The sequence below is a fragment of the Zootoca vivipara genome, chromosome 12, assembly GCF_963506605.1.
Source record: "Zootoca vivipara chromosome 12, rZooViv1.1, whole genome shotgun sequence".
NCBI classification, from domain to species: domain Eukaryota; kingdom Metazoa; phylum Chordata; class Lepidosauria; order Squamata; family Lacertidae; genus Zootoca; species Zootoca vivipara.
In genome coordinates, this window is record NC_083287.1 from 37,449,556 (window position 1) to 37,477,294 (window position 27,739).

Consider the following 27,739-nt stretch of genomic DNA (forward strand, 5'->3'; position numbering starts at 1 on the left):
TTAAATTTACACCAGTTTTTCCCAATAGCCCATTTCAATACATCTTCCTCATATCCCATAAACTAGGAAGTAGCTGTCTACCTACTGCTGAACTTGGGGAACTCCCCTCTTAAGTGCCCCCATTAGATGGTCAACACCGTCATCTCTATCAGTGCTGATCACATGTTAGGCAGAAGAGGTACCGTTATAAAGGAGTCTGACATACACTTCTCTATCCCTGCCTAAGGGATGGTGATTACTACTGTCAGTATTAATGGAGATCCAGGTTCTCTTTGCAGTTATTTTGCACTCCTAAATACCCTTTTGTAATTGACATAGGGGTGAGGAGGGATAGGAGATGAGATCCATGAACAATACTCTGTGGATCTCTCTTGCTCTGGGTTGATTTACTTGATGGCAAGTCCTAATGATTTCAGTGGAATGTGCTTTCAATTAAATGTGTTTAGGATGAATTGGAACAAACTGCATTTGCATCATATAAAGGAAATCATTTTTTAAGACTAGAATGCATAAAATCCATTGGCTCTTCATTGTGTGGAAAAAATGGTTTGACCCTTCCAGAGAGGGTTATGAAAATGTCTGTCTTTGGGGGAGATGGAGGGAATAAGAAATGGGTTCTGGCTTATTCCTGCATAACACACCATGATTTTGCACATCTTCTTAACTCTTGGTAAATGCTTTTGACAGCTTCTTTTCATAAGGAAAGGAAGGTTATTGTAATTGGTTACTTTCACAATCAAGTGTTAATGTCACCATATGCTGGTTAGCAAAAGAATGGTGCATTTGTGTATGGGAGTTCTTTTCAGAGTCTAATTGCTTGATCCACAATCCAGTGAAGCTAAAACACAAGGATTTAAGCGGATTTAGTTCCATTGACTTCAGTGGTACCAAATTGGCTTAAGTTCAAGCACTTAAATTTAACTGTGTTGTGGATCGGGCTATAAGTGAATCAACTCGGTAATGAATTCAATTCACAGCTCAATCTTTTCTAGGGCATCAGAGCATGTCTTTATTCTGAATCACATTTTGCTGTTTCCCTTCTTTTGCTATCTAGCTGTCTTTGTTGTAAGATATATCTGGACAACTGCACCTGGTGCTTGCTTAGATTGATAATAGAAATTGCACAAAAACATGCATAAGCTGCTATTTTTAAAAAAAATAAAACTCTTTTTTTAATATACCATTTTTATACTGCCTAGGACGCAGTATAAACCTTTTAGAAGGTTTTATTACTAGCAAAGGTTGGAATATTTTGCAAGAACTTCTTTAATATTCAGTTATTTGAGAAGTAATAAAATAGCAGTGAATGTGCAGAGACCTTCACATTCAGATAAAATTATCAAACTGAATTTGAGTGATCCTTTTTGTAAAAGTCATATGCACTAGAAATTTTAAAGGTCAGTTTCTTCTTGAAAAGTACTTTAAAATGTGTACTTTAAAATGAAAGCAATATGCATTAAATTATATACAAACTAGTGCTATTTTTCAAGAAAAAGAGGTGCCAGAACTCTCCATTCTCATTCTCTTAGAATGACAATGGCACCTACCTGAGAGGTGCCGGAACCTGCATGAGAGGTGCTGGAACTGAGTTCCAGTGAGTTCCGGCTGAAAAGAAGCCCTGCAAACTAGGATTGCTGAGTATTGTTATGTGTAATGTGTAATTTGTGATATTCGGAGCCTAACAATTGTCAGCTTCAAAATAACATATAATTTAATTGCATTTGTGATAATCATCTTGCAAAACCACAACATTATACATTATTGTGTTTTTCCATCTAACCATTTCTGTTTGGTACTTAACTACAGGATTTTCAGAGTCGTGCTGCAGTTCGTGAACTAAATGTGATTCCTCCTTTGTTGGATCTTTTGAAGTCTGACTATCCAATTATTCAGTTGTTAGCTCTCAAAACTTTAGGTACTATTTCCATTGATAGAGAAACCAGAGTTATGCTAAGAGAACATCAAGGACTAGATCATCTTTTCAAGATACTTGAAACTAAGGTACCTTTTACTTAAATACAGAGCTGTCATTTGCTTGAAGAAATCTTAATCAGTTAGTCATATTAATTGTAGGCCATTAATTGTTAATCAATCTGAATAAACTCACAGTTGTGTTAGAGAGAAAAGCATTATTTGTCTTAGATAATGCATACATTATGTGGATCCCTGCTTATTTAACTTATATGCAGAATTCATCATGCGAAAGGCTGGACTAGATGAATCCCAAACCGGAATTAAGATTGCCGGAAGAAATATCAACAACCTCAGATATGCAGATGACACAACCTTGATGGCAGAAAGTGTGGAGGAAATAAAGAACCTTTTAATGAGGGTGAAAGAGGAGAGCGCAAAATGTGGTCTGAAGCTCAACATCAAAAAAACCAAGATCATGGCCACTGGTCCCATCACCTCCTGGCAAATAGAAGGGGAAGAAATGGAGGCAGTGAGAGATTTTACTTTCTTGGGCTCCTTGATCACTGCAGATGGTGACAGCAGTCACGAAATTAAAAGACGCCTGCTTCTTGGGAGAAAAGCAATGACAAACCTAGACAGCATCTTAAAAAGCAGAGACATCACCTTGCCGACAAAGATCTGTATAGTTAAAGCTATGGTTATCCCAGTAGTGATGTATGGAAGTGAGAGCTGGACTATAAAGAAGGCTGATCGCCGAAGAATTGATGCTTTTGAATTATGGTGCTGGAGGAGACTCTTGAGAGTCCCATGGACTGCAAGAAGATCAAACCTATCCATTCTGAAGAAAATCAGCCCCAAGTGCTCACTGGAAGGACAGATCATGAAGCTGAGGCTCCAATACTTTGGCCACCTCATGAGAAGAGAAGACTCCCTGGAAAAGACCCTGATGTTGGAAAAGATTGAGGGCACTAGGAGAAGGGGACAACAGAGGACGAGATGGTTGGACAGTGTTCTCGAAGCTACCAGCATGAGTTTGACCAAACTGCGGGAGGCAGTGGAAGGCAGGAGTGCCTGGCGTGCTATGGTCCATGGGGTCACGAAGAGTCGGACACGACTAAACAACTAAACAACAACAACAATGCATACATGTGCCATTGTACTTATTATCTTATAAAATTATTAATTTAAATATCTTACTAGTTAAACTTTTAGTAGAACAAATTGTTTTTAATTGATGGATCTAATTGATTATTCAATTAAGTATTTAAACATTACTAGAAATATATGGTCAACTCAAACTAAACTTTAACAATCTGTATGGTAAATAAAATGCAACTTCTTTCATGCAAAACATGTACCGAAAATCCTTAATTCATTCTTAATAATTGCATGGAACTGTAAACTTTTTTAATGGCCTCAATCCAAAGAGAGGATAGCCCCATTGATCGGGTGGACAGTACTGGTTACTAGTGAATGTGTGGTTGTGAACAGTCTAAAACAGATGACTAGTTTTGGGCATTGTCATCAAAGGCAGAGTTAATCATTTATTTGGCTGAATATATAGCCAAAACCACCAACTATCCAGCACAGTGTATGTGTTGAATACTTATTGCACTGGTATTTTATTTGAAATTACTAAAGATTTGGTGTATAGAATAATGTTTCGTTTCAAAGTATACAAATGCTAACCAGGGATTGGGTTTGTAAGAACCTTCCATTTCTGTGATAAGATATACACCATTAATTTGTCTCAATGAGAAATCACAAGGCTTAATTAGCTGTATATCAATTGGAAATTTTAAAATGCCAGTATTTCTGCAGAGAAGAATTCAGATTCTATTGGTGTCAACTGAATAATTTTGCTTGTCTTTTTAATTGTCCTAAAGAGGATGATAGCAGCTTTTTCAATCCCTTTTCACCATGTGCTGCATGCCTGTTGCACGAGGAATGCCTCCACACCCACTCAGGTTGTGTGCAGAGGGGCCCTTTTCCTGTAAATTCATTGGCACATATGAATAGGCCTCAGACAAAAAGCTTGTTAGGGCTTACTTTAAATAGATCGCAACAAGGCATTTTGTAGTACAGTTGGGCAGTGTATTTATATAGCATTATGGAAACTATTAACAATTTTTTAAAGAAAATTCCAATGACTGACACATTTTGTGCTAAAATATAAATGTGATCAGGCATTACATTAAACACATGGCATTTTGTAAACCATTTATTTGTTTGTTTGTTTGTTTGTTTGTTCATTTGATGAAATTTTTATTCCACTTGATTGTAAAAAAACACCTCAAAGTGGTTTACATTTAATGTTTCTATTTGTTTAACTTTTAGGAATTTAATGATTTACATGTAGAAGCTCTCGGAGTGGTGGCAAATTGTCTTGAGGATGTGGATACTATGCAATTGCTTCAGGAGACAGGGGGCCTCAGAAAACTACTTGCCTTCACTGAAGTTTCCACTCTCACCGATTTTCAGAAGAATGCAGCAAAGGCTATTGCTAAAGCAGCTTATGACCGTATGTCATTTCTAAAATACATATTTCTAATGGAAGGTCTTAGAGCCTATTTGTGGCATATATTTTTATGGTTGAAGGTAATATTGGACCATGTTGATGGGGGATGTCCTGCCTTGTAGAAAGATTCCTTCTAGTTCCTACTAACTGTGATTATTTGACACAGATATTGCCAATTAGTTCAGCTACTGGTAAAGTCTTATTTAGGACTGGTGGGTGGGCACATTCCATCTCCCTTGTGTTATTGACCCACTATGATTATTTCTTAGGAGCAACTATATCTCTGTTTATTATGAGGTATATAATAATAAACTAAATGCTCTTTTTTGTGTGTGAAATATGCAGCCTCATCCTATGGAAATTAGCTTGGAAGTCCCAGTGGGGCTAACTCCCAGGAAAGTGTGCATAGGATTGCATCTTGCAGCATAACTGCTCTGCTTGTCTACTCAAATGGACATTACTTTTGAGTAGACTTGTATAGAATTACATTGCATATCATGAATATAGCCAAGACCAGGCCTTTGAGCCTTGTTTCATAGCTTTCCTTCCCTACATCTTTCATGGAAATATGAAATGCGTCATGTGTATAAGAAAAATACCTCACAAAAGATCTGTTGTCTCTGTCCTGTTTTTATTTATTTAATTAAACAATTATAATCTCAAGGGTTCCCCCCTCCCCACTCCAAATACTTTTCATTCCCCAGATTAATTCCATCTCATATTCTTAGAATTTCCCCTCTTGGGCTGCTAGGGAGCAGACATTTTTCTTGCATAGCAGCCTTGAAAATGACATACAGATTAATGTCCCCAGTGGATTAGCCACTTCGTTTTACTTTTTATAATTACTCATTCTGTAATTATTTATTTATATAAACAGTTTGCTTCTTTTGAATTCACTATGGAATTTTGAAGTTAGCAGGCTGAATGTTTATAGCAGGCATCCCCAAACTGCGGCCCTCCAGATGTTTTGGCCTACAACTCCCATGATCGCTAGCTAACAGGACCAGTGGTCAGGAAACATGGGAATTGTAGTCCAAAACATCTGGAGGGCCGAAGTTTGGGGGTGCCTGGTTTATAGCTTGCACTCAGCATGTTCTGATTAGCTTTTGTCCTGATCCTTTGCATAACGTTTGCCCTTTTCACAGTTGCTATACACTGATTTAATATACATATCTGTATATACATTATACACATATTATACATGTACATACATAAAATATACATAGTTTCCTTAAAACAGAGCATTTTAAAGGTTATTTTCACCAGTGAAAGCGTTTTTATGGACACATTACACCAATAGAATTTTTGAATATATTCATTGGCTGGAGAACTGCAACACAAAATTCAGAGAAGTGCAACTGCAGAAGGATTGGTATGTTTCAGTTTTGTATCGTTTTGGAAAGTGCAAATTAGGTTGGTTCACCTTTAGATGTGAACTGAATCAAATTTCTCCCACATCCCTAGCAGAGGATAAGCTATTACACAGTTAATGAACAGCAACAGATAAAGTGTAGCTTTCAGCAGTTTGTAAAGGTGGCAGGGGGAGCCCTCTGACATTGGTCTTTGGTATGAAAACTTGGGTGTTAGAGAAGATGCCTACTTTCATTTATGAAATGTTGGAAGGTATTAATTTGTCCTTCCAACAGGATTCCATTATTAAGAGGTGTGGAGTCCATTCCTACTGATGTTGATGTATGCCCCACCATGTTCAGTGGGACTTACTCTCTAGTAACCTACATCAGCAGAACCAATGCTGCATTGCCAGTGTAATAGGATATGAAATACATTTCTAGTCTTTCTGATGGTTTTCATTTTCTCTTTCAACAATTAAAGCAAACATTATTTCCCCTTATGCAGAATTTAAATATGTTTTATATCTAATGTGTGGTTGTTTATTATTATTATTATTATTATTATTATTATTATTATTATTATTATTATTATTAAAACTAGATTGTACCTTCTTTTTAGGAAATAGTCAGAATAATAAACACTTTTGTTCCAGGTACTAAGGGACATCGAACTCGCTTTATCAAAAACAAATGACTGAAGTATGGAGACACCCCCCCCCTAGAGACCATTACCAGGGATTACACACAAGTTTGGCAAGGATCAAGCCGGGGGCAAAGTCCATTATGTGTCAAGCCAATTTGTAATCCCAATTAATGCCATCTCTAGAGTGTTTGCGGTTACATGTCAGTGATGTGGCAAAACTTGTGTCTGCTTTTGTTTAGAATTCTCCCAGAAACATTTGAATCCTGTAAAACAAAACAAGCAAAAAAACCACAAACACAAAACATCTCCTCCATCAAACTGCATATGAAAGGGCACACCTTTTAAGGTGCAAAATTGAGAAAGTGAAACAGCTAGATTTCTAATGCCTTTTATTTCTAGTCTAGCTTTTGCTATGAATGTTCTGAACAGTTAATCAAATATAAATATGTACATTTTGGACTTTAAAAAAGTAACCAGACTGCTTAATAATATGTTGAACTTCCTTAACTTTTATTATTAAACACACTATATAAAGTAAATATATTTAAGCTGAAGGAAAGGTTCATTTTTTGCTATAAAAACTCTTTTAGGTGACATTTCTCCGTTTCCAAAATAGAACAAGTATAAATTTAAATCTAAGCCTTGATCCTTTTAGCTACTTGTCAATAGGACTTAGCACATCGGCTGTCTGCTTAAGGTTATGTAAGTGCTTAAGTATTCCTTTGAATAAACATGAAAGGGAGCAGTTCAGATATACAAAACTCTGCCAACAAGGGCTTTCTTGCTTTGGGCAGCTTTATGAGGCACATAGTATAATATTTCTTTGGAGTATATTTGTCTGTCACTTTAGTGCACTAATTTTGTATGGCTGTTGAAAGCTAACCAAACAAGGTGAGGGTTATAAGATAAACCTATGATTCAGGGGATATTTCTCATATTAAGGTAAAAGAATAAGTTAGGTTATATAAATTCTCATAAGCTGCATGATGTTATGTGTGTGAGCGGAACACTTCCACATCTTGCTTCCCCTTGCCTTGTGCAGAGCTGCAGCATTCAATAAAACCTTAATTTTGTACTGAAAAGGCAAACTGTTATGCTGCAACATTCAGAGTGTAACCATTTCTTCAATTGCAAATGGGCCCTGAATGGGGGAATCTGTGGGCTTGTCCTCACTGTGACACCCACATGTGAATTGCAATGATGTCAAACTGTGGAGCATTCACCCCAGTGTTTTGTCTCTAGTGATGAAGCAGGGAGCATTCACAGTCTTCTTCCTGTTGGTCTAGATAGGAATTAAGTGTATGAATCGGTGAAAAAGGCATGATGCACTTTTTAAACTACCATCCCATGGTAGCTAGTGTATGCGCTGATTTGATTTATACAGCAACTGTCAGATATACATCTCCACTCAAAAACTGACTTCTTTAATTTTTCATGTACATAGCTCCTACGTATTAGCACCCCTTAGTGAGAATATATTGCCAGGAAGTGGGACATGCGTGTTCTGATTCCGCATAAATTCAGGGTTGTTGTTTTTAAAGGGAACAAAATGGATTGTTATTAGCTCACGTGCTTATTGCTGGTAAGTGAAATGCATCTCTTTGGCCTGCTTTAAAAGCTCCGATATTTCAGCAAACTTAACCAAGTTAGTGTGTGGTTCTGTGTGCTGCTTAAGGGTATGACACTTTATTAGTGCATTTTAATACACTGTTTTGATGTTGTGCTGAATGGAAAGAAACGTTTGCTAGCAACATAATCTGCATTAAAATTTGATCTTTTGTTCCCCTTCCTATTTAATATTTGACGTTGCCGATTATTAATATTGTTGTTCTTCTTTATACGCAGCTGAAAACAGAAAAATCCTGAATGAACAAGAAGTTGAAAAATGTCTAGTCACCCTTTTGGGAACCGATAACGATGGAACTAAAATAGCTGCTTCTCAAGCAATCGCTGCTATGTGTGAGAATTTAGCTAGCAAACAAACCATTGGAACTCTAGGTAAATCGGTTATGGTGGAGGTAGAACTTATGATCCGTAAGAAAATATTTACCAATCTGCAGTTTTGCCATGGCTAATTTGAGACTGCATACATACAATTATTATTATTTTTCCAAAGGAATTCCCCAGCTAGTTCAGTTGCTAAGCAGCGACAATGAAGAGGTAAAGGAAGCTGCTGCTACTGCTCTAGTTAATCTGACAACAGCTCACCCTGCCAATGCAAGGTAAGCTCAAGAGGAATAAAGAATTATTCGACACATTTATCAGGACATATATTTTACCTCTGTGAAATTTCTAGGTGGCATATTGTCCTGTTACCTCCATTTTGCTTTACATCCTGGCTCCTGTGCTATTCACTGAATAGACCATTGTCAAAGTTTTACCATCATTTTTCTTGACTATTTATATGCAACTCCAGGGTAGTGTGTGAAACCAGCTAGGTGTTTTTGTAAGAAACCTGGAAATAATATGTATGTTTCCTGATGTGCATCAGTGATCTGGGAAGTTTTTAGAAAACAAGGCTAAAAAAAACATGGGGGGGGGGAGTTCATGAAACATTTTATAGCTCTCCTAAAGATCAGTGCTTTAGGAATTTCCTTTCTGATACTGAAGCATTTCTTGGCTGAATAAAGCTGGTGGGCTAGATTGGGAGGTCCCCATTCCCTGAAATGAGCTAGTGTGGGATGTAGCACATGCAGCTGTGAACATGTGACAAGGGATAAGGGGAAATCCCTGTGCACAGGCATGACACATCCAGAAGTCTGGATCAAACCCCATATCTAAACATTTATTTCCACATGGAATTACACAATATGGTTTGAATATATATTAAGGTATCACCTTGCTGAAGCTTTGCAGGTAGACATCTAGTCAGTGCCTGGATAGGTGACTGCCTGGGAACCACGTTTGCCACCTTGGATTTAATGATGAAAGGAAGGTGGGTTATAAATAAAATGGGCTATGTTGCATTAAAATGTGTAATTGAACTTGAATGTCATAAAAAAATTGGCCACAGGGATCTCCAAACAGGGTGAAGACCATGGGCATGGGTTAACTTTATCTTAAATAGTTTTTTGCTGCAGGAGGGAAGATACTATTGATGTTCATCTTCTGTTGTTTAGGAATCTTGTTGACAGTGCAGACTGTTTCTATTGAAGCTATTGGTTTCATACTAGGGTGTCAATCAGAGTAATATATGGTGCATATACACATAACCGTGTATAACAAAGTTAGGGAATTAAGTTCAATTCAATACTAACTTTCCACTTGGTAGTCCTTTTAGAACTAGTTATTTCTCTTCTTCCGTCCCTCATTGCAAGCTATTCCACAAAAGAAGGGGGAAACAGAGTCAAATGGTGTGGATTGCTGCCTTGGTTGACTGAATGTGCCTATAAAGCAGCATTTTGGATGGTCGTTTAGAGAATTTTATGAGAAACTAACAGCATTGATTACACTGACCAGTCAACAGTTGATCAGGATTTATGAACTGAACTTGTTTTAGGTGTGTTCATCTTGAGTTAAGCATGAAATTTCATTTTAAAAAAAGTTGTAGGCATACATACTCACATAGGCACATACATATACATTTTTTCTCCTTCATTTATTTCCATCTGTATCCAGATTATAAGGGCTGTGTTCACTCAGTCAGAAATAAAACCATATGTGCCTTACATGAACAATCGCAAATGAGCAAGGTAGTTCAAATGTCAAAAGACTTAAAGCAATGAAATTTGCGAAACGTTTCTTGGAGTATCTCAAATAATGAATGAAATGGAGAAAGTGATTGGCTCATAGATATTCCATGAAGAGAGACATAATTCATCGGATACATTTCATGTCACAAATTATTCACTCGGCTCTAATAGCCACTGACATTAATTTAACATTACCAGACGAAACATCATTCATCATGTGTAGTCATCAACCCACTTTTCTGTTTTCTGAAAAAATGCAGTAGATATTGACTCTGATACTCCTTTCTTGTAGCTCTTCAGTTAATGTCAATTGTAGCTAGGCTCACATATAAAGAACCCAGGTATTGGCCTCTAAGGCCCAAGCCTGCTGGAATTGCTTTGCTCAGCTCTCAAGTTGGAAAACAATTGTAAAGTTGATTGGTACAATGCTGTCCTGTAAAAACCAACCCTCAAGAGGGTGGGCTGATGTAGATGCTCTCCCAAATCCCATTTGGGGAAGATGAAGGATTTGATGCTGGGCTTCAATGATATCCAGCTGCTAGAGTCTTGAGGTCCTGGGCATGTCACCTTTCCCCATCTAGTCATTCTTATTGTGGTATGTGGCCATGCTGTAAATGTGTGTGAAGTTTTTATTTACTGGCCCATGTACAGTGTGCCTCAGAAACTGGAAAGGGGCAGTAATGTAGTAGCAGTTTGGTTATGGCAGTGAGGAATGGGAGCTGTGGCAGTTTTTTCTGGTCATATGCAGGATATGATAACTTTCAGCCTGCTTTTAAGAAGAAGCAATGTCTTCTCCATGTTGTCTCCTTTCTCCCATGCTATCTGGTTGTGAATTCACTAACTGGAGTTAATAGTACCGTGTTTCTCATATTATAAGACACGTCTTATATTTATTTTTTCCTCAAAAAAACACACTATGGCTTATTTTCAAGGGATGTCTTATTTTTTTCCTCCTCCTCCTGCCGCGGCCGGCATTGCTGCTGTGCCTATCACTATGTCTTATTTTCGGGGTATGGCTTATATTCCTTGAATGCTTAAAAATCCTGCTATGGCTTATTTTATGGGTATGTCTTAAAATATGAGAAACAGGGTACAGTACACTGTTGCACTTCCAAAGGCATAAAAAGCACTGTAATAGCAGTACAGAAATGAATAGTGGTGATAGGAACTCATAGGTAGCTTCTTCTTTATCCTTCACTAGAGTGCACTTCTTTGGTGTCAACAAATTCTCCTTCATGTCTGTGTCCTCTCCATGCAGGTCGCCATCACTTCAGCTACAATCACTTATTCTTAGGGAGCATACAGCTGCTTGAACTATAATCTGCCTTCTCTCTGCACATTCTCGATGAACATAAATCTTCTCTCTGTTAATTGTACCCACTGCAGAAACCATCTCCTCAACCTGGTCTTCCTCTTGTGTCAGGGGTTGCCGGGGCTTCCTCTCTTCACAGCAATCACCAAGAGACTTTTCTGGCGTTTTTATGGCTTTATTTACAGTATTTACAACAGGTCATTAGCACATAATAATCACCCATCAGAGTTACTCAGTTCGATCTCTGTTGAGGACTGCACTTGCCCCTCCAACAACTGGAGTTTCACTCCTCTTCTTGCACGTTCTCCGCTCTCATCTCTCTAGGGCTGGGGTGAACTCCCCCCCATTCTGAGCTGGAGCTTAACCCTTGCATTTCCTGTGAACTCCCTGGCTCTCTAACCCTTCCTGCCTCTTCCTCATTCTCTCCCTCCCCCTTGCGCACCTCCTCTTCCACTCCCAGGTCTCCCCCTCCTTCTGGGGAACTGGAAACCACTGGCTCGTCCCTGACATCTTGGATGGAAATGAAAGGAGCAGTAAATCCTTAATTTTGGAGGACTGTTGTTACCTTGATGGGTATCAGTGGCCTTTGTACACAGAGAGAGTGGAGGTGTCATGAGGACTGGACTTCTGTTATTGGTATCAGTGACTCATCAGAGTTGGTGAAGGATTTTGGGGTGACCTTGTGCTGCTTGATGCCTACAGGTGGTCATTCTAAGCTGCTTCTGTCCACTTAGCACTGCTGTAGAGCAGCCAGAACATGTTATAAATGAGGATGAGGTGAGGATGCAGGGACTACCCCCGGTCTAAGCAAGCACAGATTATTCCTGAAGACATTGTGGCAGCCCAAGGAAGAGGGGGGTGCTTGAAAGTTTTGGCCTTGGCAGAGTTGGCACCTGTTCCTGGACCGGGTGAAGGCATCCACCTTTACTGGCCAGGTGTTCTTAGCATGACTGATGAGATTTGCTTAAATGTAGCCTCTTTGGTTGGTTTGGGTCTATTCTGGAACACTGATACCACTATTCACAGTGTAGCCTGGAGTCATACATTTTCTATTGAAAAGGATGGTTGCCAATTTTTCATAAAAAGGCATCACCTTGGGTGGTGAGTAGTGACATCATTGAACTTCTTGAAGACATTAATTTTCTCCTTGCACTGGGTGATAATATAGTGGTCGCTTCACTGGTGCATCTCCATAGAGAGCCAAGTAAAAATAATATCTTTCTGAAACCAGTGTGAGAGTGCCTCTCATGTGAGAGTACAGGAGATGAGATCCACAAATATATGCACACCACAACTCCTCATCTGACCAGAATTAAGTCTTTAATCTCTGGGAGGCCATCTGTTCAGAGTCAAACAACTACAGTACATGTATTAGGTATCTTGTGATTGCTCCTCAGTCAGGAAGGCAGTCTGTGTTAAAAACTATTTGCAGCCCATACTGTAGGGTCTTTGCTGTTGATCAAACCACCCTTTAGGTTGTGCTTTATGCCAGAAAATGGATAACATGGGAAGCAATATCTCAAAACCCCAATATGAAGTCTGGCAAGCCTATCTCTAGAAGCATATACCGAATGCAAGTAACAACTCCAGGCCACCAAAGTCAGGGAATATTGTTCCTGGGTTTGTGAAAACAGAACTGAGACTTCAGGCCACAATGTGGATAGCAAATCAGGATGCCATAAGGAGTTTGAACTTTCTTAACCTTCCCAGGTGTGTGTGTGTTTGCTACAAGTTAATAAGGTAGACTAGAGTCACAAAATTAAAAGATGCCTGCTTCTTGGGTGAAAACCAATGACAAACCTAGACAGCATCTTAAAAAGCAGAGACATCACCTTGCTGACAGAGGTCCGTATAGTTAAAGCTATGGTTTTCCCAGTAGTGATGTATGGAAGTGAGAGCTGGACCATAAAGAAGGCTGATCGCCGAAGAATTGATGCTTTTGAATTATGGTGCTGGAGGAGACTCTTGAGAGTCCCATGGACTGCAAGAAGATCAAACCTATCCATTCTGAAGGAAATCAGCCCTGAGTGCTCACTGGAAGGACAAAACCTGAAGCTGAGGCTCCAATACTTTGGCCACCTCATGAGAAGAGAAGACTCCCTGGAAAAAACCCTGATGTTGGGAAAGATTGAGGGCACAAGGAGAAGGGGACGACAGAGGACGAGATGGTTGGACAGTGTTCTCGAAGCCACCAACATGAGTCTGACCAAACTGCGGGAAGCAGTGGAAGACAGGAGTGCCTGGCGTGCTCTGGTCCATGGGGTCACGAAGAGTTGGACACAACTAAACAACAACAACAGAGTATCAGTGTGTACTGAACATTTCAGTTTGCTGCTTACATCCCACTTTAGATTTAGTAGGGAGTACTGGGTTGTAGTCATTTCAAACTTTCTGCTATTGGACAGCAGCTACAAAACAAAGCTGTCTGTCTTGTGAAGAATGGGCTGTAATGGAGAAGCAGGATAGGGAAAGATGCCTGTTGCTAGGCAGAGTTAGGAGTGGGTTCTTTGGACAAAGTGGCAGAGATACCTGCTTCACTTTAATAGTGGCCTTTTTTGGTACCTTTTTGCCATTGTTTGGCAGGCATCTGACACAGGGTGAGCAAACAAACCATGCTGAGTTTGCCTGTAATAAAAAGCCATAACTATAACAAGGCAAGTTTCATAAGCCAACAACAAACAATGGCTTAAGATCTTGGTTTGCTGGTTAAACTAAACACACCTTGACTTACATGTTGCGTGTGAACCAGGCCAATGTGTGCTAACAACATCTCTCTCTAACCAGACTTTGCCTGTCCTGAGGGAAACAACCATGTATTAATGATGGTAAAATGTTTTCAAGCTTAAACATTTGTCTGTTGGGAGAGAAGTCACTTCATCCTAAGATCATATTCTCTCCTGACTAATCTGTATCAGGTTGTTTTTTTTAAAGAAGATGCCTATTTTGTTGTTTCAAGCATGTTTAAAGTATCACAGATCTGTGTATAGAACAATGTTTTCGGTACAGGATGCAAAGGACTTGTACAGTCCTACTTGCCTACCATAGGTTGCTCCTTTGGTTATAGTAACATAACATGGCTTGCTATGTATTAGCTAAAGCAGTGGTTCCCAACAGGTGGTCCGGGGACCCCCAGGGGTCCACGAGCTATGCCAGAGGGGTCCGCAAGATGCTATTAGAATAAAAAATATATTAAATATATTTCGTATGATAACAGATTTTTTGTTTTGGCCACTTCCTACATGAGCAGAGTCTAGCGCAAAACTAGAATTAGATAGAGGCAGTAGTTCTGCTGTATGCCGTTAGGTGACGCTTTACAAACACTACTGTTTTGCAAAGAGGCAGCACGCACATTCTACTAACGCTCACCTCCCCAAGATGCTTTGCGCGCGTCGGCTTCATTTGTGCGCTACTGCGCAGGTACCCTGTCTTCTCCATTCCCCTCCCTCCTCCCTGGCGCGCGCTGCCTCTATGCAAAACAGTAGTGTTTGTAAACAAAGCGTTGTTTTTCACGGAAGCTACAGTTCGCGTAGTTAAAAATGGACCGTTGGTTAAAAAGTGGTTCGTTAAAACGACAAAGGCAGTAGGCTGATGGAGTATACTGATGGAGTACTCTGTTGTAACTGTAAAAAACGTATAAATATAAAATATAAAAAGACTCTTAATTTGGCTCTCACTTTTTAATTTTAGGATTAGGAATTAATGGGGGTCCTTGTCACAATAGTGGCTCGATGAGGGGTCCTCGAGAAAATTTTGTTGGGAACCCCTGAGCTAAAGCAAGCATAAGCAAAGGAAAACATAAGCCTGAATGTCCAGAGCCACATTTTCAAAGAAATTTCAGCCTCTAAAATGAAAGGTGGATTTTTAGAAAGCCAAGAAAGGAAAAGGTAAATGTGAGCTAGGCTGTAGAAAAACATGAGCTAGGCTCATGTTTTCCATCTCTGTTTCAGATAAAAGCTTGACTGAAAATCTGACCCCAAGGAGGCACTCATGTTACTGCTGCAAAGTCCATGAGCATCTCTTCAGTAAACTTGTGTGTGCTGGTTGATTTCCCATCAATCCAATTATAAAATAATCAAAATGGTACCAGCAGTTCACTATTGAAACAAACCACTGGTTTAATAGGCTGGACATTAATTTACAGTATTACTGCCATCTATTGGTCATTCTGCTCTACTGGTCCCACTTTTATTGAGGTTGAACCATATGTTAACTTATTTATTAATACACAATATATATATTATACAAGTTGTTAAATGTAAAATAAGGCAAGTAGCTGCCTTCTAAGTGCTATTTATATTTTAACAAGCTCCCAAAACCTGCCAACATAAGCAGCTTCTGTAAAACAAAGATTAGGTTAATATTATACTGGATTTAAATTACAGCCATAAATATTAATTATTCTTGGTAACAAGTTACCACTGTACACTCTTCACTACACAAAGGATACTGGAATAAATGACTTTGTTTCATTAGTTTGTTGTGTCAGGGTTTTGTTTTTGTTTTAATTCTTTGAAATATTTTGAGAAAACACTGACTGTCACATAAGTATTAAGGAAGAACTGACCTGAATTAGTTCTTAAGTTGTATTATTTGTATCACTTTTAGATATGGAGCTTAACAGTGTTTCATTAGCAAAAAGTCAATTTCCTGCTTACTATATAAATTTTGACACAGGGACAGGAATGAGTGGTTTATACAGTTAATTAATTTTAGAGTCTGGACTCATGGTTAGTTAGACGGATGAAGCTAGAGTTTAGTGTTGACAGTTTGGAGTGATGTGACCTAGAAGTAAAGCAGCAAGCTACAGAGTCAAAGAGCAATGTCTGGATCCAAGGCTGCAGCTATGGGAGAAACAAGATACTTTGGGGGTGTTAATGCTGTGAATCTCTCCATCATAGGATCAAGTTGTACTTTTGTGTAAATAAACCATATACCAGAAAAACACCAAAGTCCCCACTGTATAGGGTTGCCATATTTCAAAAAGTGAAAATCCAGACACAAATGTTTTTTAGCCTTTTTAGGCAAAATCGCAAGAACCTGAGGTTTTTGAGCTATTTTAAATGACAATCACATGGGCTGCCATGCATGTGGATTTTCACAGACATTTCAGCAATTTCTGCCTGGACGCTGTTTACAAGGGCTGAATACTGGTTATGTCCAGGAAATTTTGGACGTATGGCAACTGTGCCTTATCTCAAAAGGAAACACAGATCCTAGATAAGCACCTGAAACCTGTGGAATATCGCACCACTTGGAGATTGGGGTTGCATGCAACAATATGTTGTGCCAAGTTGAATTCACTGTATTTGTATTCACAATATTTGGTATTGCTATGCTCAGTGGCTAACACAAATTGATAAGCTGAATCATGTGCAACATTCAGTATGCCCACATAACTCATTTATGGGAGCCTACCTAGTCTTTCCATGTTTAAAATTCCAAACTTCATTTCAGAAATCATTACTGCAAAAGTAACAGAAAGCTGACTTTAATTTGCCAAGAGTTTAGTATAGACAATTCTGGATATATCTGTTTATACAGTTTATCACAGATCGAACATAGCGGAAATTATTTCAAAACAAATGAAATTCTATCATCTTTTGGTGTCCCATTGATCTGAGGACTGTCTTTTGTTTGAATGCAGCAGCTAGAATAGCCACATCACCATAATTATTGGGAATCCCATGCTGTTTGCACATGTAGAATGGAAGAGGACTTACAGGAATGCCACTTTATCAGAAGAACAAAGACATACCAGAATAAATTTTCACGACAGTTTCTTACAAGATATTCCTGTTGGTGTAAGAGTCATCAAGTCATTAGACTGGATGGTATCAATGGTGTAATACAAACTCTTCTCCTTCAGCCTTAGCTACAGGCTATCAATTTCATTTCAGACCTTCAGTATTTATTGAGCACACAGTCATAAAGCTATCCCCTTGTACCAAAATGCAAATATAAACTGTGCGTTCATCAGAAATGCCTCAAACATCATTGGAGATTTCAGGAAATGCCTTATGAGTAGCATCAGCCAAGTGCAACCACCAAACAGCAAATTAAACTCTTCCCCCACAAGTAGGACTACAAGTGGCATATGGCTTGTTGAATCAGATAAAACAGAGATAATGCTACTGCAGACAACATTCTTGTTGAGTTTATATCTAAATTGTGAATATTCTACTGAAGCTTGTTTTTAAAAGATAATTTGAGATTTTTTATATATATAATGTTATGTTTTCTCCATAAACTTACCGTTCCTTAAGTGATACTTCTGTGCTTGAGATCTGGAATAAACTACTAGCTAGTACCGGTATCTGTTGTAGTAATGTGTGACTTAACACTGACCCCTAGTGACAGCCTGCAGAACTTAACACAAAGCGTATGCCAATATCGCAGAGGGATAAGCTATGTTAGTCTCTCGCAGCAACAATAAAGAAGAATCTGATGGCACCCTAAATACGAATGAATACATTTAGGGCAGTGCACAACATAAAAATATAAAAACAAAAAATATGTTAAAAAACAAGAACAAAAACCCCACAAACCAATAATACACCTACCCCTCCCACAAACACATTTAAAAAACGGTATAAGGTGTTAATCAGCAGCAGCAGCCAAATACCAGCTGCTGTGGGACATATTTGCTTATTGTCTTTGTATAAAAGAATGCCAAGTTATACTTTTGGCTCAAAACACTGGACACAGAATTCCTCCTTTAATTTTGTAAGACTCTGAAGATTGGGAGGTTCAAAATGACTAAATTTTAATTTTCATTAAAGCTAGAAGAAAAAGACCCATCAAGCTTCTAGAAGATCCCACTATTCTGACCCAGAGGACCACATTCTTATAGGTGGGACTACCAAAGAGTTGTGAAAAAGAAACAGTCTTATATCCTAACCCTAATCCATATTTCCAAATATTCAGGATCAGGACCTTGGATCTTTAAAATACGAGTCCTCGTTGCATCAGCATGAGTATGGGCATCCTAAAAACTGAGGATGTAATTGAGTGGCGGAGCACATGTTCCGTATGCAAAGGTCTTAGGTTCAACACTTGCCATCTCCACATAGAACTGGGAAATATCCCTATCCTAGAAAGCCTCTGCTGGCTAGTGTAGTCAAAATTAATCTGAGACGGACTACTGGTTTTTTCTTTTCAAAATCATGCCTTCTAAAGTCACTATGACTCACAGACTTCTAGTGAGTCCACATTGTAAGTGGGAATTCTACCCTGCCTCCATTCAGGAAAGTATTTTCAGATAAAAGTGTTATAAGTAAATTTAACAAATTTACTTGATTTGAAATGGGGGAATATTAATAGCAACCATGGACCAGTGACTGTTTTTTTTTCATTTGATGGCTGAAGATTAAAATTTCATTAACAGAGCAATCCTAAAAGGGAGAAACTGCTACTTCCTAAGCTCTGATGGTTCACAATGGCCAGGGCAGAAGTTGTAGGGTGGAATTTCCACACACACCAACTGGGTCTTCTAATCATAGCTGCCAAGTTATCCCTTTTTTAAAGGGAAATTCCCTTATACTGAATAGGCTTCCTCGCGAGAAAAGGGAAAACTTGGCAGCTATGCTTCTAATACCTCCCCCCCAATTGAGAAAATAAGATCCAGAGCTGGTGTGCTATTTGCCCCTTTCAGGGCCATGTCAGAGGAACAAGGGGGCTTTGAATTCAGTAGATCTGAGTCTTGCCCTGATCTATCCCCAGAATGCCCTGTTTACGGTTGTACTGCCTTTGAAGCACCACCAGCCAATAGAGCAACAGCTGTTGCACTGCAGAGGTTTCTGCCTGTGAACCTCCCCTCTTCACCCACAGAAAGTGAAACATCCTATGGCACCTCAGCCACCCACCCAGGAAGTATAGGATTGCTCACTTAAGCTTAGTATATAATTGTGCCCTATGGCTCCAATCCATTGTGCTCAGTGATCCTTACCTCTGACTAAAAATTACCAGTCCTTCCCTGTAAGACTGTAGTCCTAAACACCCTTTCTATGGCTTAATTCAGAGTAAGCATGTAGAGGTTGGTGCTTAACGGCAACGATATAAATAGCAGAGCACATGGACAACTGAGATTTCCATCTGTATATTTCCTATGCTAACACTTCTGCCAAGTTTTGTTTAACAAACAGATGAGCCTACTATAAAATGACTATGAAATGATACTCAGTTGGGCATATGGCTTATGTTCTTTACAAAAATAATAATATACATGCATGCAAAAAGAATTCCTCTGCTTAGACTGCACTACTGATAGGTAAGTTCAGAATGAAGGGTAGTGTTAGAAATGGAAATGGCACATCCTGTGCACACTTACTTGAGCTCGATTGGACATCTCAGGAAACATGTATGTATGTGCTGTAAATGTTTCAGCCTCAATACACACGAGCATCTTGCTAATTTCTAAATGCTAGCATAAGCAATTGACATGGCTTATAAAGAGATACGTTAAGGATGCTTTCTTTCCTCAGCTTAAAAATTAAAATAGCTTTGGGGATGTCCCCTTTTTATCCCTTTTTCTAGTGCAGTGGCAGAAGCTGATGGTATTGAGCCACTGATCAACCTTCTGAGTTCTAAGAGAGATGGGGTCGTTGCAAGTGCTGCTACTGTTCTCACCAACCTGGCCACCCAGGAGCCTCTGCGTGTCAGCATCCAGAGCCACGGTATTATGACGGCAATTGTAGAACCACTGCATTCCACCAACAGCATAGTGCAAAGCCGAGCAGCTCTTACCGTGGCTGCAGTTGGTTGTGATGCTGATGCCAGGACTGAGGTGAGGTACATGCAATGCAGCATCTGCTTTGAAAATCACGATGGGGGAACTCTGGTACCTTTTGCTTTGTGCGGCTTTCTTGAATCAGTGCATTTATTATGCTTCCTAGAAAAGATCTAGTTTGTGGTTCTTATATAAAAATTAGGAGCCAAATATGTGCTGTCTTTGTTACAGTATATAAAATTTGTGCAGGGAAATTTTACCATGGTGCACTATGCAAGTTTTTTGTGTGGGGTGTGTGAATATGAATGAAGCAAACTAGAGGTGGGCTAATGGCTCCATATTGAAGCTTATGCTTTTGTATACAGAAGATCCCATTTCAATCTCTGGTTTCTTCATATGAGGGATATCAATGGAGCCTCACCAGGGACTGGTGTTTTATTGCAAGTGTATTCTTCAGCATGCTCTTGACACAATTAATACAGTACTGGTGGTGGATTTATTCTGCTTCAGTTTGTTCTGAGAAGCAAACACAGTGCAAACATAAGCTTCATTTTTCAGCCTAAAGTGTTGCCAAGTGCTGTCTACAGTGGACAATATTCCTACTTGAAAGAATGTATCATTTGACAAGCAAGCAATGTATCTTTTTTTTCTTTTTTAGTTACGGAATTCAGGAGGGCTTGACCCTCTTATTAAGCTCCTATATTCTAAACATGATGAAGTCCGAAGAAATGCCTGTTGGGCTGTTATGGTTTGTGCAGCTGATGATCCAACCGCTGCTGCAATGACCAGGCTAGGGTGAGTAGTAGGAATCCCAGAGTGACTGTTAATGGTGACTGTAGAACTTGTAATAATGAATTTACAAGTGTGTGTAATGCTCCTGTTCAGGGTTCTAGTCAGCTGGCCATGCCCTTCTTCAGGATACTCCATTACATTCTCACTTCCCTTAGTTTACATTTCCCTCCTACCAACAACCAGCATTATGTGCCTGAACGTGCTCAATCTTAATGGTTTTTCATTCTGCCTGCATGCCCCCCTCTCTCACACCCACATACCCACAGATTTTTTTCCTCCTGAATACTTTTTTTTTTTACTTCTGCAAACCCTGGCAGTTTTGCAAGCCTCCTGATAACCACCTCCATGTGTACAGGTGTTTTGACTACATAAGGATCCCTGCTCTGAGAATTTCACTATTGTACATAGAGACGTATTTTTAATTTCTTGAATTCTGTTTGAGATAAATTATTTCACAGCTTATTCAGGCACAGTTTTGCACCACTGTAACTGTTATACAGTGGTCTTACTATACAGAGAACTAGAAAAGGCTTAGTTCTACTATACAGAGAACTCAAACAGACATAACTAATTGCAGAATGAGTCTCTTTGCCATAACGGATCAGGCTAGATCAGATATTAATAGGCATTATATCAGAGTAGAATAAGATGTTTTTAAATGGGTTAGAGTACAAAGAACCCTTTTTATTGTGTACTTCTGTTTCTGGAACAGTGCTTTAGATATTCTTGAAGAAATTAACTTGTCCATTGGGCGCAAAAACAACTTCAGTGATGCAGCTTTGGATAAAATACTTGATCACAACCTTCCACAGAAATATAGCCAAATGGGTTTTTTAACATCCAGCAACATAATAACAGATGGGTTCTATGACTTTGGACAAGTAAGTTTACTTTTAGTATGTTAAACTCGTCAGAGGGCTGTTGCCCATCTTCTTGCTCTATTTATAAACCCTATGTATAAATAATGCCCCAAATTTTTTCCAAGCTAAGACTTCACATACCATGTTTCTCCAAAAATAAGACACCGTCTTATATTTATTTTTCCTCAAAAAAACCCCACGGTGGCTTATTTTCAGGGGATGTCTTTATTATTATTATTAAGTATGGTACAGTTTAACCTACAAGGTTAAACTGCCTATCACTATGGCTTATTTTCGGGGTATGGATTATTTTCGGGGTATGGCTTATTTTCGGAGAAACACGGTACATGAAACAACCCATTATACTTCCATTAGCTGATGGGCTGGCAAGTTGCAGTGCAGTGAGGCATAAAAAATGGCAACTACCCAGCTTCAAATGGCTTCCAGGCAATTGCAGCTCAAATGACAGCACAGGGTGTAGGGAGGGGATGCATGAGGCAGTCAGTCTTGGTTGGCAGCCCATTCATGGCAGTATGCTGAGAAACACCCACTCCAGGACTGATACTCATTCTAGCTCTGACCTTGGTGGGCCTTAGATATAAATTAGAGTTTACAAACCCTAAAGTCTGCTATGCCTGCTCCAGTCAGGGTCATACCTAGGGGTTTGTTAGGTTGGCCCCCTCTGGCTTGGGGTGGCTAGGAGCCCATCTGTCCGCACGCTCCCTGAGCCAATGCTCTTATGCTCTGAGCAGCCAGGCAAGATTAACAGTTTTGGTGGCTCACATAGAGGCAGTTGAGTTTCCTTGAAACCTACATTGACTTACATCTTGTGCTTCATTCTAATCTTCCTACATAGGTAAAACCAGGTGTAAAACTACTGTCACTGGAGGAACTCAGTGCTCAGGAGCTTAATGATCATCGGGCTATAATCTTAGTAAATTCTAAAACACCAGAACTGTGAGTCTGTTAAACACTACTGTGACCTGTATTGCATGTTACACGAGATTGAGGACCCTGCGAAAAAGATTTCTGGGAGATGTTTGTTTTGTAGGGAGGGGAAATCAGCAAACATTCCCTTCCTTCCTCTTCCATTAGCAAACCTATCTGGATCAAGAGCCTTTTCACTCACAGAAGGGTACCAACTATCTACAATTTGTGGAAAATTTTGGTTTTATAACTTTTAATTATGCTAGGAATTTAGGAAGCTGTCTTTTATATCAGTTCAGGCTATTAGCCCATCTAGCCCAGTTTTGTTTACTCTGGCAGACAATATCTCTCCAGCATCTCAGGCAGAGGTCTTTCTTATCACCTGCTACCTGATTCTTTTAATTGGAAATGCCAAAGGTTGAACTGGGGGCATGTGCACACCCTTAGCTATGTTGTACAATAATATTCATGACATTTTCATTCTGAGATCCAGGTGTTTAAAAATATTCAATTACCAACTGCAGCACCTTAACCATCAGCCACTAAATGACATGTTTAAGAGAGTACCCCATTCTAGTTCCATCAAATGAGATGACCATAGCCTTGGGGTGGGGGCACCAGACATGTACCAAACCCTTAGTAGTCTCTTGCACAATATTCAACACAACCAGTTAGGCAGAAGCTTCTTTCCTGTCATTAGCCTTGGGGCTTCCAATGTCTGCAACCACCAGCTCTCTACTATTTTAATATTGTGAGCCACCTGCAATCCTCAATTGAAGGGCAGCATAGAAATTCAATAAACAAACAAACAAACAAAGTACACATCAATCCTGGCCTGGCACTTATGGAGTGACTTAGATTGCATTTTTCCATCACTATACTCAGTCCAATTGTATTGAAGATTGCCGCCCTCTATCTTACTGAACATTTGTAATAACATCACATTTTAGCCAAAGCCTTGTTGTGCATTGGGGGTTTTTAAGCAACTTTCTCAACACCTGCAGTTTAAGTTGAAGCCATCTTGCAAACAGAAGAAAATGTCCCAGGAAAGACTGAAAATAGGAACAGGAATACATAGAAGTGGAAAAGATAAGAGGGAAAACACAGAACCTAAAAAAGGGGGAAAGTGAATAGAATGGCAGGGGTGCAGACCATGACAAGAAAGGAATGCCTCTAGTTGCATCCCTCTTTGAAGGTTACACACATCCTCAGTCCAGTCCTATGTACTTCAACAGGCTTTTTCCTGCTGACACACCACCTAGTCTACTCTTAGGATAGGGGTTGGCTAGCCTGTGTGCTGGAGCTGACTGCCAAGAGTATTTTTGTAACCCCCAATAATTTTGCTTTTAAAAACAAAACAAAAAATCTCTTCTGTTGAGGGGTCCCCAGGTGATAACCCAGCATTTGTTCAGCAATCAAAAAATTGGGTGCCTCTACCTTGATTTACTTTGAAAGATGCTTCTTCTCCTTCTTTCACAGCACCACTCCCTCTTTCTTGTGCTCCAGGGCCTTCTTGCAACAGTAACTGTTGCAAATAGGGCTTAGAGCTCAGGAAGGAATACTCCTCCATTTTTCATGACCACTTAAATCTCCTCTCCCCGTCCAGATGCCAGCAGGTGCCAGTATCCAAGTCCCCTCCATGGTGGGGGCTCGTGGGGTGCTAGCTCTAGGCAGGGGATGCAGAGGGGAGGGAAGGAAGGAGGGGGCCCCAGGACAGAGGGAGGTGGGTGGGCAGTCGGGGGTCTTACATGTGCTCTCCAATGACGGTGATGGTGGAGGCTGGGGCGGATCAGCATAGTCAGTTTTTGGGGCGGGGCCCCCAAAAATATTTTGGGGGAGGCTGAAAGCATCTGAGCTCCTTAGAATTGGCACCTTTGCAGGGGGCCATCTAAATGTGGTGTGCGTACTTGCCTGCCTATCTGTGCAATGTGTGTGTGGTCTGTACCTGTGCTGTAAATGTGGCAAGGGTTTGGGTGCACATGCACATCTGTGTAAAGCAGTGGCTGTTGGCCATTTTGGCCATATCTACAGCAGGCGTGTGGCCCATTGATTGAAAAAGGGTAGGCATCCCTGTCTTCAGGCATGCTCCTTCGCACCCCATGTGATACGCACTTCTACTTTTTTGTACAGATTATATTTTATTCTGTTATGTGGGAAAAATACTTATTTGTCTGATATGATGGTGTGCAGCAACAGCGTAGCGTCCTTTATTGTTCCAGTGAACTCACAGCTCCTCCTGTTGCAACAGATGAAAAATCACCACAAGAGGGTCTTAGCAGCCGAATTGGACCCTCCAGCAGTAGTACTAACAGAAAAATTAGTAGAGAAAGAGCTAGGTATGTATTTGAGCTTTGGAATCACGGTTTCCCTCTGGGTGTAACAAATTCTAAACTTGATGAAAACTGTTCTGAATTAGGTGAAAATGAGTATGTTTAGACCAACTAAACATGCATCTCCCTGGTTAGCATTTGAAACCAGAACAAGAGAGTAAAATTTGAAAAGTCATTCAATTCATTCATTCATTGCATTTATATACCACCTTCCTGCCAAGGTATGCAGGGCAGTGTGCAGTTTTAAAGGACTGAAACTAATCATACAACATTTAAACACCATTTATCCAAAATCTGAATTGATATATTTTTCTTTCTTTTTCTCTTTTGTTTATGTTTTATTTTTATTTTCTGCTTCTTGTTTTTTGTTTTTGTGATTGAAATGTTTGAAAATTAATAAATATTATTTGAAAAACAAAAACAAAATCTGTGCTAAGCAGAGGAAACCCTTATAAATTGTATGCAACAGTAAGTGAGATCTACCAACCCACTTGTAATAAGGACAATATATATATGACATCCAACCCACCAATAAATATTTCACAATCCCTGTAGCTTCCTGCATGAATTCTTGATTCCGCAGATATAGTCCTTCTGATTTCCCGCTTCTAATGTAATCGCTTAAGACAACTGCACAACATGATTTATATATAATAATATACATTATAATGAAAGAAGTGTGAAATAACAATGCCATCAACAGTCATGTATATTTCCCCCAACGCAGATCTGCATTCAAGCATGAAATGAAATTTTTTCGCCATTCTTACAAAAACTTTATCTCTGTTCCTTATTGCCAGTAACATCTGGTTTTGATTGCTACTGACTATATGCTTCTATAAGCCAGTCTTCTAATTTTTATATTTGATTTAAAATGTCCAGTGAATTAATAGGGTTGGATCCAATCTAAGGTCACAATCCTATACAACAGGGGTGGCAGATCTGTGGCTTTCTAGATAACAATGGACTCCAACTCCCATCAGCCCTAGCAAACATAGTCAACAGTTAGGGATGATGTGAGTTGTAGGTTAGCAACCCTAGAAGGGCCACAGGTTCCATACTCTCTTACCTGGAAATAAATCCCATTGAACTTAGTGGAGTTTACTACTGAGTAGACATGTATAATGTTGCACTGTTTTGCAGAGAAATCAATGTAATAGCTCCCATTTAAATCAATGGACATGTTCATCATTAATAACTTTTTATATTGATTTCAGTAGGACCTAAGTGCAACTAAATTAGTCTGGATCCAGTTCATTGTAAATAAGTATTTATTCTGCTATTGTGCTTGGTAATAAGTTACTGCTTTTTCTGTTTTTGTTTGTTTGCTTGCTTGCTTGCTTGCTTAGTATTTAACAAATGGGGGAATAAGGTTAAATGCAGGGAGGAAACTTTTTATTAACCAGCATGCTAATTTACCAGCAGCTGGCCACCTTGAATGCATTCCTTATGAAGGTGCTACCAGTGGCGGAGCTTCATGCTCCGGCACGGGGGGGGGCGGAGAGCAGGTGTGGGCATGGCTGGCGCGTGTCCCAGAGACGTGGCACGCCACTCGCAGGTGCGTGGTGCGTGTCCCAGGGGCGTGGCGTGCAGCCCACAGGTGCGTGACGTGTGTCCTGGGGGCGTGGCACGCTGCCTGCAGGGGCGTGGCGCACAGCCTGGGTGTGGGGCAGCTGCGATGGCACCCCACCGGGATTGCGCTGCCGGGGGCAGCACGCTCCCCCCGCCCCCCTCTTCTCTGCTAGTGGGTGCAGTATCTTTGTTAGTATTAGTGTTAGTGTTCCACAATGAACCACATACTTTTTATTTTGCCTTTGGTTTTGTCTGAGGATAACCGGAGGTTTTTAACATCACTGCCACTCCTCTCTATGTAATGTGTGCACAACACCGTAAGAATGTCTATGCCTTGTAGAAGTCAAGGAGAAATGGGAAATTACTTTGTAATTTCTATAGCTCAGTCGAGGAGAAGGAGAAGCCAGAATCTCCAGGACGGTCTTCTTCAATCAGTAAAGGAGGTGGTAGAGAGAAAGGATCGAGGTACTTTTATTCTTATTAAGAGCTAAAGTGTAGAAGCTTGAAACTATTACTACTACTACTACTACTACTACTACTACTATTTAGTTATACTATAACACCATCTATATACATGGTGCTTTATAAAGTTTATACCCCAAGGGGTTTCCAACCTAAAAACAGACAAAGGGAAGGGGAGAGAAATGGAGCCAAGGGATAAGCATGGGTAAAATATATGATTACAGATAATAAAAACAAGTTTCTAAATCAAGCCTGTACCATGATTAGTCTTCAGTGTATTATGGTGCTACCTCGCAGCGTTCTGATATCACACAGAGGCCAGAGTTTCCTGTGTTCCTTGGGCCATGAGAAATTTCCTGTATAGGTAGCACATTTGCTTGGGGGGTGTACTATATGTATGTACACATGAAGCCAAATCTGAGTTTCTAGCATGTGTCCACCACATATATATACACAACAAAATAAATGCATAATGTTTGAAACATCCCTTGAAGCCTCTGGACTTTTCTAGATTCACGTAGTCCTAGAGTTGAAATGGCTGTGTAGATCCTCAACTCCAAACCCATCTACAAAGTTAGAATAGGAAAGCTAACTGATTTGATTTTGTGAAGACAGCCCAGTAAAGTGTCATCATGTACTG

The 27,739-nt window shown here is 39.7% G+C and overlaps 2 protein-coding genes across 7 annotated transcripts in view; one reads left to right on the forward strand and one right to left on the reverse strand.

Annotated features, from left to right (window-relative positions):
- The window catches only part of PIP4K2A (phosphatidylinositol-5-phosphate 4-kinase type 2 alpha), a 164,747-nt gene that overhangs the window by 119,404 nt on the left and 17,604 nt on the right, over positions 1–27,739 (reverse strand). The window lies entirely within an intron of this gene.
- The window catches only part of ARMC3 (armadillo repeat containing 3), a 76,713-nt gene that overhangs the window by 29,095 nt on the left and 19,879 nt on the right, over positions 1–27,739 (forward strand). For all 4 annotated transcript variants that reach the window (XM_035129610.2, XM_060280823.1, XM_060280822.1 and 1 more), the window contains 10 exons: positions 1,807–2,001; positions 4,252–4,435; positions 8,273–8,425; positions 8,544–8,649; positions 19,964–20,213; positions 20,815–20,951; positions 21,661–21,829; positions 22,665–22,765; positions 24,955–25,071; positions 27,019–27,102. In XM_035129610.2, coding sequence (XP_034985501.1) covers positions 1,807–2,001; positions 4,252–4,435; positions 8,273–8,425; positions 8,544–8,649; positions 19,964–20,213; positions 20,815–20,951; positions 21,661–21,829; positions 22,665–22,765; positions 24,955–25,071; positions 27,019–27,102 — 1,496 coding nt within the window. The remainder of the gene's footprint in view (positions 1–1,806; positions 2,002–4,251; positions 4,436–8,272; positions 8,426–8,543; positions 8,650–19,963; positions 20,214–20,814; positions 20,952–21,660; positions 21,830–22,664; positions 22,766–24,954; positions 25,072–27,018; positions 27,103–27,739) is intronic.